This window comes from Trichomonas vaginalis, chromosome IV, assembly GCF_026262505.1.
Source record: "Trichomonas vaginalis G3 chromosome IV, whole genome shotgun sequence".
NCBI lineage: Eukaryota > Parabasalia > Trichomonadida > Trichomonadidae > Trichomonas > Trichomonas vaginalis.
In genome coordinates this window covers 35,011,358-35,025,850 of record NC_067206.1, presented here as the reverse complement: position 1 = coordinate 35,025,850, position 14,493 = coordinate 35,011,358, and the positions used below count along the sequence as shown (strand labels likewise).

The 14,493-nt window shown below is 34.4% G+C and overlaps 8 protein-coding genes and 1 pseudogene across 9 annotated transcripts, besides 3 other annotated features; 3 read left to right on the top strand and 6 right to left on the bottom strand.

Moving 5' to 3' along the window:
• Positions 1-6,797: part of a mobile genetic element that runs on past the window's edge.
• On the bottom strand, positions 587-943 carry TVAGG3_0223690 (uncharacterized protein; the record flags this gene model as incomplete). Its single annotated transcript, XM_051227047.1, has 1 exon — positions 587-943. One exon carries the CDS (start codon positions 941-943, stop codon positions 587-589), a length of 357 nt encoding a protein of 118 aa, XP_051112033.1.
• TVAGG3_0223680 lies at positions 1,823-2,474 on the bottom strand (annotated as a pseudogene). Its single transcript has one exon. A coding segment is annotated over exon 1 (652 nt).
• On the bottom strand, positions 2,836-3,420 carry TVAGG3_0223670 (His-Me finger endonucleases family; the record flags this gene model as incomplete). The annotated part of the gene is made up of 1 exon (XM_051227046.1): positions 2,836-3,420. One exon carries the CDS (start codon positions 3,418-3,420, stop codon positions 2,836-2,838), a length of 585 nt encoding a protein of 194 aa, XP_051112032.1.
• TVAGG3_0223660 (phage tail repeat-like family) lies at positions 3,573-4,157 on the bottom strand (the record flags this gene model as incomplete). Its single annotated transcript, XM_051227045.1, has 1 exon — positions 3,573-4,157. One exon carries the CDS (start codon positions 4,155-4,157, stop codon positions 3,573-3,575), a length of 585 nt encoding a protein of 194 aa, XP_051112031.1.
• On the bottom strand, positions 4,177-4,329 carry TVAGG3_0223650 (uncharacterized protein; the record flags this gene model as incomplete). Its single annotated transcript, XM_051227044.1, has 1 exon — positions 4,177-4,329. One exon carries the CDS (start codon positions 4,327-4,329, stop codon positions 4,177-4,179), a length of 153 nt encoding a protein of 50 aa, XP_051112030.1.
• Positions 6,798-6,936: 139 nt separating the features above from the next.
• TVAGG3_0223630 (uncharacterized protein) lies at positions 6,937-7,785 on the top strand (the record flags this gene model as incomplete). Its single annotated transcript, XM_051227043.1, has 1 exon — positions 6,937-7,785. A coding segment is annotated over one exon (849 nt), but the record flags the coding sequence as incomplete, so codon positions are not given.
• Positions 7,786-7,861: 76 nt separating this feature from the next.
• TVAGG3_0223620 (serine threonine-protein phosphatase family) lies at positions 7,862-8,104 on the bottom strand (the record flags this gene model as incomplete). The annotated part of the gene is made up of 1 exon (XM_051227042.1): positions 7,862-8,104. One exon carries the CDS (start codon positions 8,102-8,104, stop codon positions 7,862-7,864), a length of 243 nt encoding a protein of 80 aa, XP_051112028.1.
• A 1,168-nt stretch (positions 8,105-9,272) lies between these two features.
• Positions 9,273-12,380: a mobile genetic element.
• Positions 9,804-11,795, top strand: TVAGG3_0223610 (ribonuclease H-like family; the record flags this gene model as incomplete). The annotated part of the gene is made up of 1 exon (XM_051227041.1): positions 9,804-11,795. The coding sequence occupies one exon, from the start codon at positions 9,804-9,806 to the stop codon at positions 11,793-11,795; it is 1,992 nt and encodes a 663-aa protein (XP_051112027.1).
• A 699-nt stretch (positions 12,381-13,079) lies between the features above and the next one.
• Positions 13,080-14,066, top strand: TVAGG3_0223590 (glycosidases domain-containing protein; the record flags this gene model as incomplete). The annotated part of the gene is made up of 1 exon (XM_001295909.1): positions 13,080-14,066. The coding sequence occupies one exon, from the start codon at positions 13,080-13,082 to the stop codon at positions 14,064-14,066; it is 987 nt and encodes a 328-aa protein (XP_001295910.1).
• Positions 14,067-14,079: 13 nt separating this feature from the next.
• Positions 14,080-14,493: part of a mobile genetic element that runs on past the window's edge.

Here is a 14,493-nt window from a genome sequence, read left to right as displayed (position 1 = left end):
TTGTCGAATTCAGCACAAAATTCATGAAAATTCACCTGTTGAATTTTGTATAAAAACCAACCCGCTGTTTTCCGGCGGTTGGTATATTCTTCACAAAGTGCTTGTTTTGAGGTTGAGCCACTTTTGGCTCAACCTCTTTTTCACCTAAAATATATTTTTGTCGAATTCTGTATAAAATTCATGAAAATTCAACGGGTGAAAAAAGAGGTGAGAAAAGAGGTGAGATCTCACCTCTTCACCTAAAATATATTTTTGTCGAATTCAGCACAAAATTCATGAAAATTCAACGGGTGAAAAAAGAGGTGAGAAAAGAGGTGAGATCTCACCTCTTCACCTAAAATATATTTTTATTGAATTCATGAGTTTTGGTTGAAACAGTACAAGTATTGTTCTGAAACAGTACAAGTATTGTTCTGAAAAAGTACAAGACTAGTTCTGAAACAGTGCAAGTATTGTTCTACATAACCTCAGAAGGCGACATCCAACCAGTTCAGTAAACATCTCATTTTAACTCACTTTTTTTCTATCTTAAGGAAATTCAAGAGGGTGAAAAAACAGGTGAGAAAACGGGTGAGATCTCACCTCTTCACCTAAAATATATTTTTTGGTCCGGGAACAACTTTCTCTCAATTGGGGCTGTAGCATACTCTTTGCGTAAGCGGTTCAGACCTTCTTCGAACTCTTGGTCTCTCTTCGATTGGGATTGAGATTGGAATTGTTGGGGTGGAGCTTGCTGGAACATCCAAGGGTTGGGGGAGTAAGGCATAGGCTGAGGAGGGTAGTTCGGGAAGCCTTGTGGTGGGTAGTAACCTTGAGGTGGAAATTGGTAGTAATTCGGAGGTACTTGCTGGAACTGAGGTTGTTGTGGTTGCTGAGGTGCAGGGGCTGGTGCTTTAGGTTCTTCTGGCTTGGGAATGGACTCGGTTGGTGGGACGTCGGACATTCGTTTGTGGCTTAACCATCGGACCACAACGATAAAAATCTCTGCTACTAGCAGTACTTTTACTGACAGTAGCAGTACTTTTACTGACAGTAGCAGTACTTTTTCTGACAGTAGCAGTACTTTTACTGACAGTAGCAGTACTTTTTCTGACAGTAGCAGTACTTTTACTGACAGTAGCAGTACTTTTACTGACAGTAGCAGTACTTTTACTGACAGTAGCAGTACTTTATCGTCGAAAACCCTCTCAAATTTTCCTTTTTACTGACAGTAGCAGTACTTTTACTGACAGTAGCAGTACTTTTACTGACAGTAGCAGTACTTTTACTGACAGTAGCAGTACTTTTTCTGACAGTAGCAGTACTTTTTCTGACAGTAGCAATGGTCGAGGTCGAACCTACCGACGAGGCAATTTACCTAATTGAAATTAACGAGCTTGTTAAAGACTTCCTCAGGCAGAATGTAAAAGACAAGCTTGTTAACGGTTGGATAACGGAAAGGTCTACACTTCAGCTCGAGACTTCGACTGGAATTCCAATTCAAATACCAGAAAACACTCCTGTAGACGACATAAAGCAAGCAAAGAAGGAAGCTCTTGTTAAGTTCCTAAACAAACGTCCTTGGATACAACTTCCAAACAGAGAGAGTCCAATTCCACGAATTATACAAATTCTCAGAGCACTGTTCCACTTCTCTGGTCAACCATTCTACATAACTACAGAAGGCGACATCCAACCAGTTCAGTAAACATCTCATTTTAACTCACTTTTTTATGTTTTTTGTGAAAGTGTCAAAAATAAATTGTTTTCATGAAAATTCAAGAGGTTAGAAATGAGGTTAGAAATGAGGTTAGATCTAACCTCTTCACCTAAACATTATTTTTCAATACTTTTTCAGCACTTTTCCGTAGTTATATATGAAAGACAATTCGAGATAAAAGTCATAGTACAATGGAATAATATGTTGCACACCATTTGTTGTGAACCAAACTTGAAAGTCAGAGAAACTGTTACTAGGTGGTTCGTAGAATTTAGAAGCAAAGTCATAAAAGTCCTTACCAATACATAGAAAACTATTGTTGCTTGAACTGAAACTTGCATGACACATAACATTTTGAGGGTCAAACACGTTTCTATAAACTGTCAAATCTGCTGGTGGAAGTATAAATTTAAATGGACCATCTGGTGGTAATGGTTCGTTCTGGTTTAGTAACCGAAGAAATTGTGCCCAAGAACGTTTGTCTACTTTCCAAAATAAAAACTCTGTATCTCTTGGAGGGTTAATTTCAATCTTTTGAAATGAAACGGTGGAGTTCATCTTGTCATATTCTAGTTTCAGATAGTATGTTCCATTTAGTAAAGAGTCGTATTTTTCTTGAAATTCCCAATAATATTTGTTCATTTGAGTTTGAAAGTCATTTAGAGTTTTTCTCAAGACTTTCGTCTGAACGAACTGTAAAGATTCTCATTTCGTCAAATTTGTCTATTAGACCATCAGAACCTTTATACTGCCCATGAAAATATACTGCGAACATAAATGCGTTAGTTCTATTTGAAAACAAAACTCTTCTAAATCCTATTGCCTTTGCATCTGAAGGACTTTGAAGCCAACGAATTGGATAGTCAAACCTGTATGCTTGGGATGAAATTTCTTCATCTGAAATATTCCTACCAGCATTTGTAAAGATATAGTCTAACGGTTTTGTATCTGCTACTTTTGTTCTTTGTTTTTCAACCTGAAGCATTTAATATATGTAAAAATATATTGTTTTAAAATGGTATGCCATTTCATATTTCTCATCTAACAAACAAGTTTCCTTCAACTTGAGGTTCACTAACAAACTCAGCGTACATTTCAAATAAAATTTAAAAAAATATTTTTACATATATGTTGTTTTAAAATGGTATGCCATATAGCTTCTTGAATTTGTTAAGAAATAGTCTAACGTGTTTTCCATCTGTATCTCTAGTGCTTACATAAGCATAGCCTTCCTTAGTAAAATATACTTGTAATTTCCTATAGTTTACGCCGGTATAAAAGTAGAAAGAGTCCTGTTCTTCGCTATAGTAGTAAAACTCAAACGTATGCTCGCCATAGTCTGTAATTTCAATTGTTTCATCTTCTAGTTCGTCGACAAATTCGAATACAATATCTCGAAATTTGCCTTTGTTCTTATTGTTTTCAGAACAAGTGACCCAGCGTAAGTTTTCAAGTCTATTGTCGTTTCTTATACGGTTTATATGGTCTACAAAAGGTAAATTGTTAGGGTTTGGTATAAAATGAGTTGCAATGACAACATGTTTAAAATAGTTTTTTCCACCCATCCTCATCATAGCATATCCGTCATTTCCCTCCCATTCGCTTAAAACTCTTTTTGTCTTTTTTTTTCTGACTTCAAATGACTCACAACAGTGAATTTCATATTTCTCATCTAACAAACAAGTTTCCCAACGGTCTTCTCCAACAAACTCAGCGTACATTTCAAATAAAATAAAAAAATATTTTTTTTAAAATAAATGTTTTAAAATGGTATGCCATTTCATATTTCTCATCTAACAAACAAGTTTCCCAACGGTCGTCTCCAACAAACTCAGCGTACAGTTCAAATAAAAATAAAAATATACTGTTTTCTTTACTTTACATAGCCACCTGCTACCAGAAGTCTTTGACGCCAACCCATACCAGCTAATGAAGGTTGACTTGGTTTAGTTTGGAAACTAAACTTTGGTTTTGGTTTATCTTCAGTTTTTGGTTTCTCTTCTTCTATCGGTTTTTCGTCACTTTTCGGTTCCTCTGACTTTACTTCACTTGCAGGAACAGTTGTGTCGTCAACATCTTCATAAATATCATATGCCATTTGTTTTTGTTTTCCTTTCAACTTTTTGTGTTTGTTGTAAAGTTTAGAATATTTCGACTCTAAGTCAATGAGATGTTCTATAATGAACTGTTGGTCAGTGAAGTAAACTTTTCCATCTGTTGTCTCGAAAGCTCCTTCAGACTTCAATATTTTATTTGTGATAGTCTGTTTCTTTTTTGAGATACTAGCCGTTCCATTTTTATGAAAAGTGACTTTGTAGTTAGGGTTTGTATTTCCAGACCTGGCACTTTCTATTATTGAATTTTTCTCTTCATCTGTAAGTTCTTTGACAGGTTTTGACAATGGTTCTGAACTTTTTGTTTGTGGTGTCAAATCTACCGTTTCAACTTCTTCGGTCATTTCATCTCAGTAAAAAATTTTAGTTTGGTTTGTTTTCAACTGGTTGTTGTTGTTTTTTAAGTCGGTCTAAAACTTCCTGAGGTATAGGAAGAACTTGACAAACACGTAGTGTAACTGCTGGAAGTCGACAAATCCATCTTGAACCCATTTGTCTCAATGCTGTATTGTTCATTTCATCTCAGTAAAAAAATTTACATTCCCCACGTTTGAGGCGGTTGAGGTTGGTTATTGTTTACCCACTGTTGTGCATGGTTATATCCTCTGTTAAAGAATCTTTCACCTTGGTCCATATAGTGCCCTGCTTGGTTATAGTAGTCATTTGCTTTGTTATAATAGTTTCCTGCTTGTCTTCCTACATTGTCCATCCATCCTTGAACTTTTCCTCTTGTTTCAGGATTTGGAATAAGATTTGTTGCATCTCGTGCTACCTCCCAACCTTTCTGTACAGTTTGTATAATAGGTTGTGCTTTCTCTTTAAGTATACCTAATGTACTCAAAATCTTCCTTCCAATTCCAAATGCACCTCTGGCTATTGTTCCAACTGCGGGCAAAAATCTGGATGCAACTCCTGCTAATGCGCCAAATAAACCCATTTCTTATGGGTTAAAAAATGACGAATCCGAACAAGGACCCCTATGTTTCTAAGGCAACAAAGAAAGCACTCATGGTAAAAATCTTTAGTTCAACACCAAATGCTTGGTTTATGGATATCTTGGAAAACATTCCGAGAGTTAGAACAGATGGACCTCCATACTGGTTAATATTTGTTGGTCAAAACACAAGATACTGTGAAGCCATACCATTATGGTCCAAAAATATTTTAGATGTGAAAACTGCTTTGACAATATTCGTTGACAAATACCATCCAACAAAACTGACATCTGACTATGAAAGTTCTTTCAAATCAGATGATATTAAAAACTATCTGCGTTCAAAAAATGTAAACCAATATTTCATTGTCGACCAAAACCATTCTGCTCTTGGTGTCATTGACGGTTGTATAAAAATGTTAAGAGACTTAAACCAACCACAAGGTGGTGAAGCAAATGAAATGTCATATGACGACAAATATAGACACTTCTCCATGGCAAAGATGAGACAAGTTTTAAATATTTACAATAGCCGTAAACAAAAAGGTTTGGGAAACCACTCCCCCGAAGAAATGAAAAACAACCCTGACTTAGAGAAAGACTATATATTTAACAATTTAGTCAAAAGAGACAAACAAGAAAGAATGCCGGGCTTCAAACTTCAGAAAGGTGACAAAGTAAAAATAGAAATACCTAAACGCGACCCATATGAAAATACTATTGACTATGACAACAATGGGAACCCGACAGGTACTCACATTCGTGTTCGTAAAAATAGAAGAAAGTATACAAGAGAATATTATGAAGTTTTAGGCAAACATGGCAAAATGTACACTCTGCAAGCAGAAGATAAAACTACTATTGTCAGACCTCGTTTCAAACTTGTCAAAGTTCAAGGTGGTATACTTTCAAAGACAGTTCCTAACAAATATAAGACAACTCCTGACGAATATGCTAAAGAAGTTGAAAATGACGACTAAGCAATTCTATACCATGCGTAAACTGTCATGTAAGGTGGCATGTAGTCTTTACTTTGTCCCGTTGTTTGCGTATACCCTGAAACGCGATGTGTATGGTTTCCTCCTCCCTCAGTGTCACTCCAGAAACAATTTATAGCAAACTGAACGTTGTCTTTAACATCATATCCTTTACCTTTTGTCATTGCTGACCAATCCCAATATCTATGCTTATGCCAACCTGCTTGAGATGTACTTAAATCTATGTAGTGACTGTGTGCAGGTAAATTTTCACCTGAAATCGTTTTACTTCCACCTGTTTCCTTTGAAGAGTTTGCACAATACAAAAACCTGTCGACTATTTGAGTCCAAGTTCCAAAACCAAGTACTACTTCTGGTCTGGTAGAGTTCATTGACGTATAAATAGAACCTATAGGATATAATGTTTGAAGTATTTCTGTCTTTAATGTTTGAAGCTCTTTTTTGTCTGCTTTTTTATCATATAAATCTTGAGCAGTGAATTTAACTTTTTTTTCATCCTCCATGACATAAACATTTCTACATCTAAGGTTTAACATCGTCGTTATGTCTTCCTCCGATGTTAAACCTTGTGGAAAGTTAGGAGGTTTCCAATATAATACATCCCCACCAGTTCCATCAACCGTTCCTTCAATATTTTCTATACCAACAGTTGCGAAGAAATCGTGTGTATGGTTCTTATCTGCCTTCTTTTCAAGGCTAACGTTTAAGTCTGTTATTTCAGAAGATGTATGTGTATGTCCAATGTCACTTTTACTGTTTAAGGTTTCTTGTAAGTTTGTAATATTTGCAATGGTATGTGTATGAGTCTTTTTAGAATATTCGTTTTCAGCTCTTGTCACTTCACTTGACATTTTATTGTCAACATATGTTTTGTCTGCTAGTTCAGGATGAGTATGTTCTTTTGTTGCATATGTTGCATCTGCTCTGTCATGTTCTTCTTGAACTTTTTCAATGACATACTCTTTGTCAGCTTTGTTGTCAACATCTGCTTTCAAAAGAAGTTCTTTTATAGGTTTCTCGTTTAAGGTTCCTTTTGTTGGATTTATACAGACAGTATTGTTCTTCTTGTCTTGAAACAGAAACTCATCTGTCAATGGGTTTAATGTCAGTTTTAAGTTTCCTTCTTTCAATGACTCAGATATCTTAGAATAGTTTGAAAAGTTTGTTGTGTTCTTATTTAGAGCTTGTATAATGAGTTGTCGGTTGTGTTGTATTTCTCTCATAGACGCTGTTTCATTTGACATTTTTATTCTAGATAAAAATATGCTTTCAATAGAAAAAGAAAATTCAAGAGTTGCTACAACTAAACCATTAGATGAACTTTTTACTAATGTCGGTCAAAAGTTTGAGACAGATACCGTAAAGCATGAAGGCTATCGTTTTGACTACCCACTAAGATGGTTAAGAGACCCATCCGTCACAAAAGCTATTGGCTTTCGTAGAATGAAGTTCATTTCAGAAGCCATACATGGTTTCCCATTTACGGTCGGTTTTGAAGTTCGATACTATAACAAAGAAAAACGTACGTATGAGAAATTTGAACAGGGAAAACTTTTACAAGTGAATTTGCTTGTAAACTTAGAAACAACTCTTCAAGCTTTTCAAGAAAAAATAAACGATATCTATCTCGAATATGCAAACCAGTATAACATTGACGAAGGAGAGTACCATCTCGATATTATATATGACAGGAAAAATGCAACTGTTAAAATCAATAGAATAGAAGACCTTGGAGAAAACGTTTATATTTCTACAAAATATAACAACTTGGCATGGTATAGATTTATGAGGATGTTAAATCAGCCTGCAGAATATCCAGTACACCCGGACTTTTATGAAGTCGAAAACCCTAATGGAACGTATGAAAATGTTTTCGACCCAGATGCTATTATCGTTCATGCTTCATTTTCTGGTGCACAAAACTCTTTTTTATGCTTGGCAAATGACTTTTACGAAAAACCTACAAAGCTATATGAACCACCAAGTGGAAGTATTTCAGACTTTCAAGTATGGTTTACTACAGATGGAAGAAAGAGAATAATTCCATTATACCATGCGTTTTACTTAGAACTTAGTTTCATATACAACTACTATCGAACGGTAAAAATATAATTTTTTAATACGGTTGAGGTGTTGGATTTGGTTGCCAACTAGACTGTGGTGCAGGTTCAGGCTGTTGTATAACAGGAGCTTGTTCTTCTGGTTCAGGGTCTTTAGGTATAATACCAACAAACTGACCTACTCTTTTACCAATATTTTTGACTCCGTTCCAAATTCCTCTTCCGACAGATTTTATTCCATTCCATATACCTCTTCCAACATTTCGAAAGAAGTTTCCTATTCTTCCAAAGAAACCCATTTTACTATATGTAAAAATCTAATGTCCGCCTAGTCTCTTACGTTTCCTGTTGAGTTCCATAGCATTCTTTAACTGGAGCTCATACATTCTGTTTCTCCTCTGGTAGAAAACATATTCTGGGTCAACTCCTGTGTTCGCGTCATCTGCATAGAGTTGTTTATATCCCACTTCAGGGTTTGTATAAAACTCTTTCCATCTCATATTTGCATACCATGGTGGCAAACCTAACGCAGCGTCATTTGACATGGCAGTTTGCATTTGTACATCTGTTGGCACTTGACCATAGTTTGCCATTGCAGTTTGTATTCTAACTTCATTTGGAATATTCTCTGGTTTGGTTGTCCAGGTTGCTGTGCATTCGCTAAGTTCTGTGCGTCCATTTAATATTAGATAAAAATATCTCTTACGAGTACATATGCTGAACATTTGCAGGCATTGGTTCATCTTCATATTCTCTATATCTTTCTGCCACGTCAAATAAATAAATGACACAATGGAAAAAACCTAAAACAAGTAGTCCTATTTCAAACCACATTTACTTACCAATAAAATTTCTTTGTTATGACACTTTCTCCAGTTTATAGGACCTCTCTCATATTCTATCTTGTCATATCTAAACTCATAGTCATGTATGTCCTCTCACCATCTCATAACGGTTTCCAAACCACTTTTATCGGATGTAAAGTAAAAGCATGGATGGTTATGTAAAACGTCTAAAGTTTCTAAAGAGTCTCTCAAAGTCCAGTCTACTTGGTATTGAAAATCCCATGTGTTATAGAACGGCGGGTCCACTATAAAGAAAACATTTTCCTTGTCTTTATATTTTTCATACAACTCTGTCCAATGACATCTCACAAACTCTATACCCTCAATATATTTTTCTATGTTCTTTTTGAAAACCTTTGTATAGTTAGATATAAAACTTTTGACATAAGTGTTTCAATGTCATGAACTCTTATAGAACCACTATATAATAGTCTAGCAGATATACTATCCCAGTCTATATATTCTGCTTTTTTCAAAACCTCTCTCACAATATTTTTCTTATCTAATGGTATACGTTCCATCTTACCTATAGGTATCTTTTCTTTTAACTCTTTCAATATATTGTTTGTGTCTGGTATATGTTTGAGACGGTCCATATAGTTGTCGAAGTCATTGCATATAATAGTCATGTGATTTTATCCCAAGCATATGGGGATTCTAAATTTTTGTCCCTATCGTTATCCCAATTGAATTTTTTTTTGGAATTTAAATTTTTTTTCTCCATGTAAACTTAAATTTTAATTTTTACCACTAAAATGCAATATTTCAACAAATTAATGAGTAATAATATTTTAATTTATAATAAATATTATAAATCTCATCAATTTAATGTAATTATTGTATTAATTTTTGTTGAAAATATAAAATCTTCAAGTAAATGATGTGAATTTAATATTTTTAGAATGTTGTTTAATTGTACTATATTATGCATGTAAAATTTTGTTACAATACATTTTATATGGGATCCCCATTGCCCAATTGAGAGAAAATTGAGAGGTGGGATTGGGCTAGCCCAATTCAAAATATCCCAGGTGGAAATAAAAAAATTAACAATTCAACATAAAAAAGCATCTTAAATAATAATGATAAAAAGAAATTTTGTATGAATTTCAATCAAATTTGTTTTTATTCAACTTAAGAAATCACTTCATTAATGAAAGAAGTCGGGTTCACAACATATCCCGATCTTGAAACGAAACAACATGTTTACATGCGATATAAACATGAAGGTAGTCCCAAGTGGTATGTAAAATGCAATGAACTTGTGACACGATCTGATGGCGTAGTTTGCCGGTGTTCAATGCAAGAACAAAGGGAGGATCATTATAAAAACTGGCTTAAGACTCATGTTCACACATGCCAGGCCGGAGAAGCATTATCGCAGCAAACATTACTTGACTACTACAATAAAGGTAAACAGCCAAATGATCCAATGTTGGATTTATCGAATGTATACGATGAAATGACCATTTTTACCGGTAAGTTCAACCTTGCCTTAGACACATTTGCATCCCCAGAATTCACGCATGTTGCAAAGATTTTCATTATGTTCACAATATATCAAATGATGAACAAATACAAACAACTTCAGTCAGCTAATATCAATCCGGAAAAACTTGCTGACAAATTATATAAGCCTATTACACGTGATGAGATCCGAAATAGAATGATTGCTATTGCTAACAGCATACACCTTGCTAAAGTTCTCGAATTCGCCAAAAAAGCATACACTTGTGTCGCCATCGATGAAGGCAAGACACATGATTACCACAATCTTGATTTTGTCTTAACAAATCCGTTGGAGCAAATGAAGCCATACCCAGTAGAGGCGATAGATATGAAGGATGGCCAGACAAGTCAGGATTATAAATCCGCAATAACAGCAGGATTTAACAGAATTGACATTAGGAAAGTCAAGATAGGTAGTGTGGTAGTTGACGGAGGACCAGCACAGTTAAAATGCTTCAAAGATACTTGGAATGATTCATTCTATCATGACAGAGATCCAAAATACTACAAGATATTGCTTATTCCCTGTTTGTGTCACAGAATCCACAACAGCTATCAATATATTGCTGGCAAGAACAACCAGTTACAAAGTTTAGTAAAGGATGTGCACAGAATTGCAGAACTTTGTCGCATTCATGCTGACGATATAGGTGCACAATGTCCACAGCATGTATCCACCAGATGGATATATGACTATAATATATGTGTCTTTATTCTTAAGTACGAAAACAAAATCAAGCAATATATAAATGTAGATCACGATAAAATCGTACAATTGAAAGATTGTTTAGCTGTTCTTAAAAAGCTAATCTTAGTATTCGAATCGGATAAGGCATTGTTGGCAAATTGTTACATTTGGCTTCGTAAAGCCATATCAGCTCTCAATCTTTTGACATCCAATTTGCATAATGCATTCGGATCCATCTTGGCATCTTCATTGGATAGCTATACCTTGGACTCTGACTTTGGTGGGCTATGGTGTTTGGCATTCTCTCTCACGCCGAGAGGAAGGTTCTACTTCCATAGAAAGTTTGTTAAAAACGAAGAAGTAGAAGATTTGGCCGATCCCTTGAGTTCCTTTCAAAGTGAGCATATTCCTGATAAAGATCCGGCAGAAGATTTACAGGACATTTACATGGATTCTATTTTTGAGGAAGGTAACACAAACGCTGTAATTGATGTAACAGATGAAGGCACATTTCGTAGAATTGTCGAATCTGATGATCAACTTAGGCTTACATTGCAAGATGTACGCGAGGATAATCATCAGACTGCCGAAAATGATCTAACAGCAGCTAAAGATTACCTCAAGCGCATTTTGGTTCAATTCCGATTGAACGAAAGACAAAAAACGCTTGTACTCTCGTTATATAATACGTTCATCAATAAGGAATCAGACATCTTTGAGAACGATCTGATGGACGAGGCACAAAATTATGCTTGGGAAGAGATCTCGCATAGAATTGGAGAAAAATCCATCCTTGCGGAAATAGCATTACGCTTGTTATGTTCATCTCCTTCGGAGGCAACATGTGAACGTAATATCAAAGCACAAAGGTTAATTTTGAACGTTAGGCGGTTAAGATCCAAGAAAAACTTGTTAAATAGCCGTCATATCTTAATGGCAACTAAATGAAATAAACATTTTGTTATTATTTATTTTTCAATATTAAATAACCATTTTCTTCACAAATATGTCAATGTGTTTTTACAACAATTTAACATTCAATAATTTATAATGAATCGTTCTCTTTCATTAAACATTAATTAAAACCTCCGGTCATGAATATTTTTTTTGTTATTATTATTTTGTAATTTAAAATCTAATAATATATAAGAGTAATATTTATTATTTTACATTTTAATTCGTTATGATAATCTTTATATTTACAATTTATAAAGCACCGATCCACAGATAATATAGTTCAGTGGTAAGAGTCATAGTATAAGCCTTAAGTTCCCCAGTTCGACTCCAGGGCCTTTTCGTTTTTTTCTTTTTAGATTTTTTTTCTGAAGTTTATTTTTAAGGTTCTCGCTGGCGGCCCCCTGTTCACCAAAAAAATTTTCGATTTTTGCTGGCGTCCCCCCTTCGCTCGATATTTTTTTTGTGAACGGGGGGGTCGCCAGCAAAAAAAAGATGTCAAAATTTATCCCAAAAATTTAAAAAAAATCGAAGAAAGTGCATCCCAGGGATTATAGAATTTAAGTTTTCACATCTCTACATATAATCTTTGAGTCAGGAAATACGGTATGACATAAATGGGATATATAGAAACTTCCACCGAACAAATCTACAAATGTTAGACCATTCGGTAGTTTCTTAAGTTCTCTCAATATAATATCTTTACATCTACTCTTATTTCCAAAGAACGGTAACGGAGGTTTTGTAAAATTCATTTATATATAATAATAAAAATGTTTTTACCCGAAAAGTGACAGAAAAGTGACAAAACATGAAAATATATATAATTTGTGAAAAGTGAAACAAAAAGTGACATTTTTAAAAGTGACATCATTAATATGATGTAAATAACAACGGTTTTGGTTTTGTCACCGGCTGGTCGGCTGGGGTTCGGTCCTCCTCTTGGGTCTTGGGCAAAATTTCTTAGGGCTAGAAGGGGCGCAGCCCCTGGAAGCCCCTCATACCTGACCTGGATCCTGTTATTTCTGAAATCGACAAAAAATTTGGAAATTTAATTTCCGAAATCGAAATTATATTAATGTTTTTAATATTCTTATATCAAAAGGATTAAAGTTCATTAAGAGAAAAACAATTCTTCTTCTTCAATCTATTGGCGCATTTATTTCTACACGCCAATAAGGAAGGAAAAATTATAAGACACCATGGTGTCTTCAAAACGCTAATTTTTGATATTTTTAACAACCCTAAATCTAATGTAAGGAGAGGAAAAAGTGTCACATGTCCACACTTGACTTATCAATAAGTGAAGACAATGGCCATCAAAGGAACGATGATTCATTGTTGAATGATAAATCAACAATAGCATGCATTGTTATTAATGTTATCCTTATCTTTACAATGCTGTTAATAATAATTTTGTTTTTCTCATTATTTTCAGCAAAAAGTCAAAACGAAAATAAAAGGCCATATCTATGCATAAATAGCAAAAGTGAAACTAATAAGGATTGCTTTGGTGGCTGGTTCTATAAAGGTTATGATAAATCCACGAGTCCGGCCAAAAACGCACAATGGGCTTCTGATCATAATTGGAATTATGTACTATTTAGTACTGATATAACTACAGATGAAAGAAAGCAGCAAACATTAGAAAATATTAGAGAATTTAAGAAGAAAAAGATTTCTTTTCATATAATGTGTCTTGAAGACACAATTTTTATCGAAAAACATGATTCTGCTCTTAAAAGTATAGACGCCCTCTTAGACTTCTTTGAAAAAAATAATGAATTTCCAGATGGTATTCATATTGATGTTGAACCGCATGCATTATATCATGTTGGAACTCCGGAATTTAATGAATGCTTCCAAAAATGGCTTGATTTACTTACAAAAATAAGAGCCCGATTAAATAAATATCCTGACTTGTTATTTAGTGCCGCTGTTGCATATTGGTATGGAGTAAAAACTGATGACGGAAATATTACTAATGGACATGGATATGATATGGTTAATGATAAACGACTTCATTCTATGATGCCTATGATATATGACGGAGCTGGAGGAACAGCTGATAAAGTCTATAATCGCGCAAAATACTATTTACAAGATAGAAGTAATATTGTTATTGGATTGGATCCAAAAGAATATGAATCTGTTGAACAAATGAGAAAGGTGGCACAAGAAGTTAGCGAAAGATTTGCAAAGAATGGTACTGAAACATCAAAACATTTATGGGGTTTCAGTATTTTCTCTAACACTCGCTATTAAAAAAATTAATTAAGGGTGCACACGAGAGGATCATGTAAACTTCAGAATTTAGAATCTTATTTTTAGGCATTATCTTGGCTACCTATTTAGGCTCGAAAAGCAAAAAATATCAAAAAATACAACTTGACTCCATTATGACCCTTTCATGGAGGTAGTTTTTATCCGCTAGTATTTTCCCTTTGAATCTCTTTACAATTCGAAATCAAATTCAAACCTCAGTAGAAGAAAGGAAGAATCGACTTACTACGGTTGTAATACGAATAAATACATATATTTAATTATTTTTATTTACATAATAATTGTTTGAAGCTCATATTCCAACAAATTTTTAAATAAAAACATTAAAATGTTGAAAATGTTCATATATTTTAATAGGGTTTTGGCACTTTATTGAGGAATTACTACATACATAGTCGAACTGAACTTG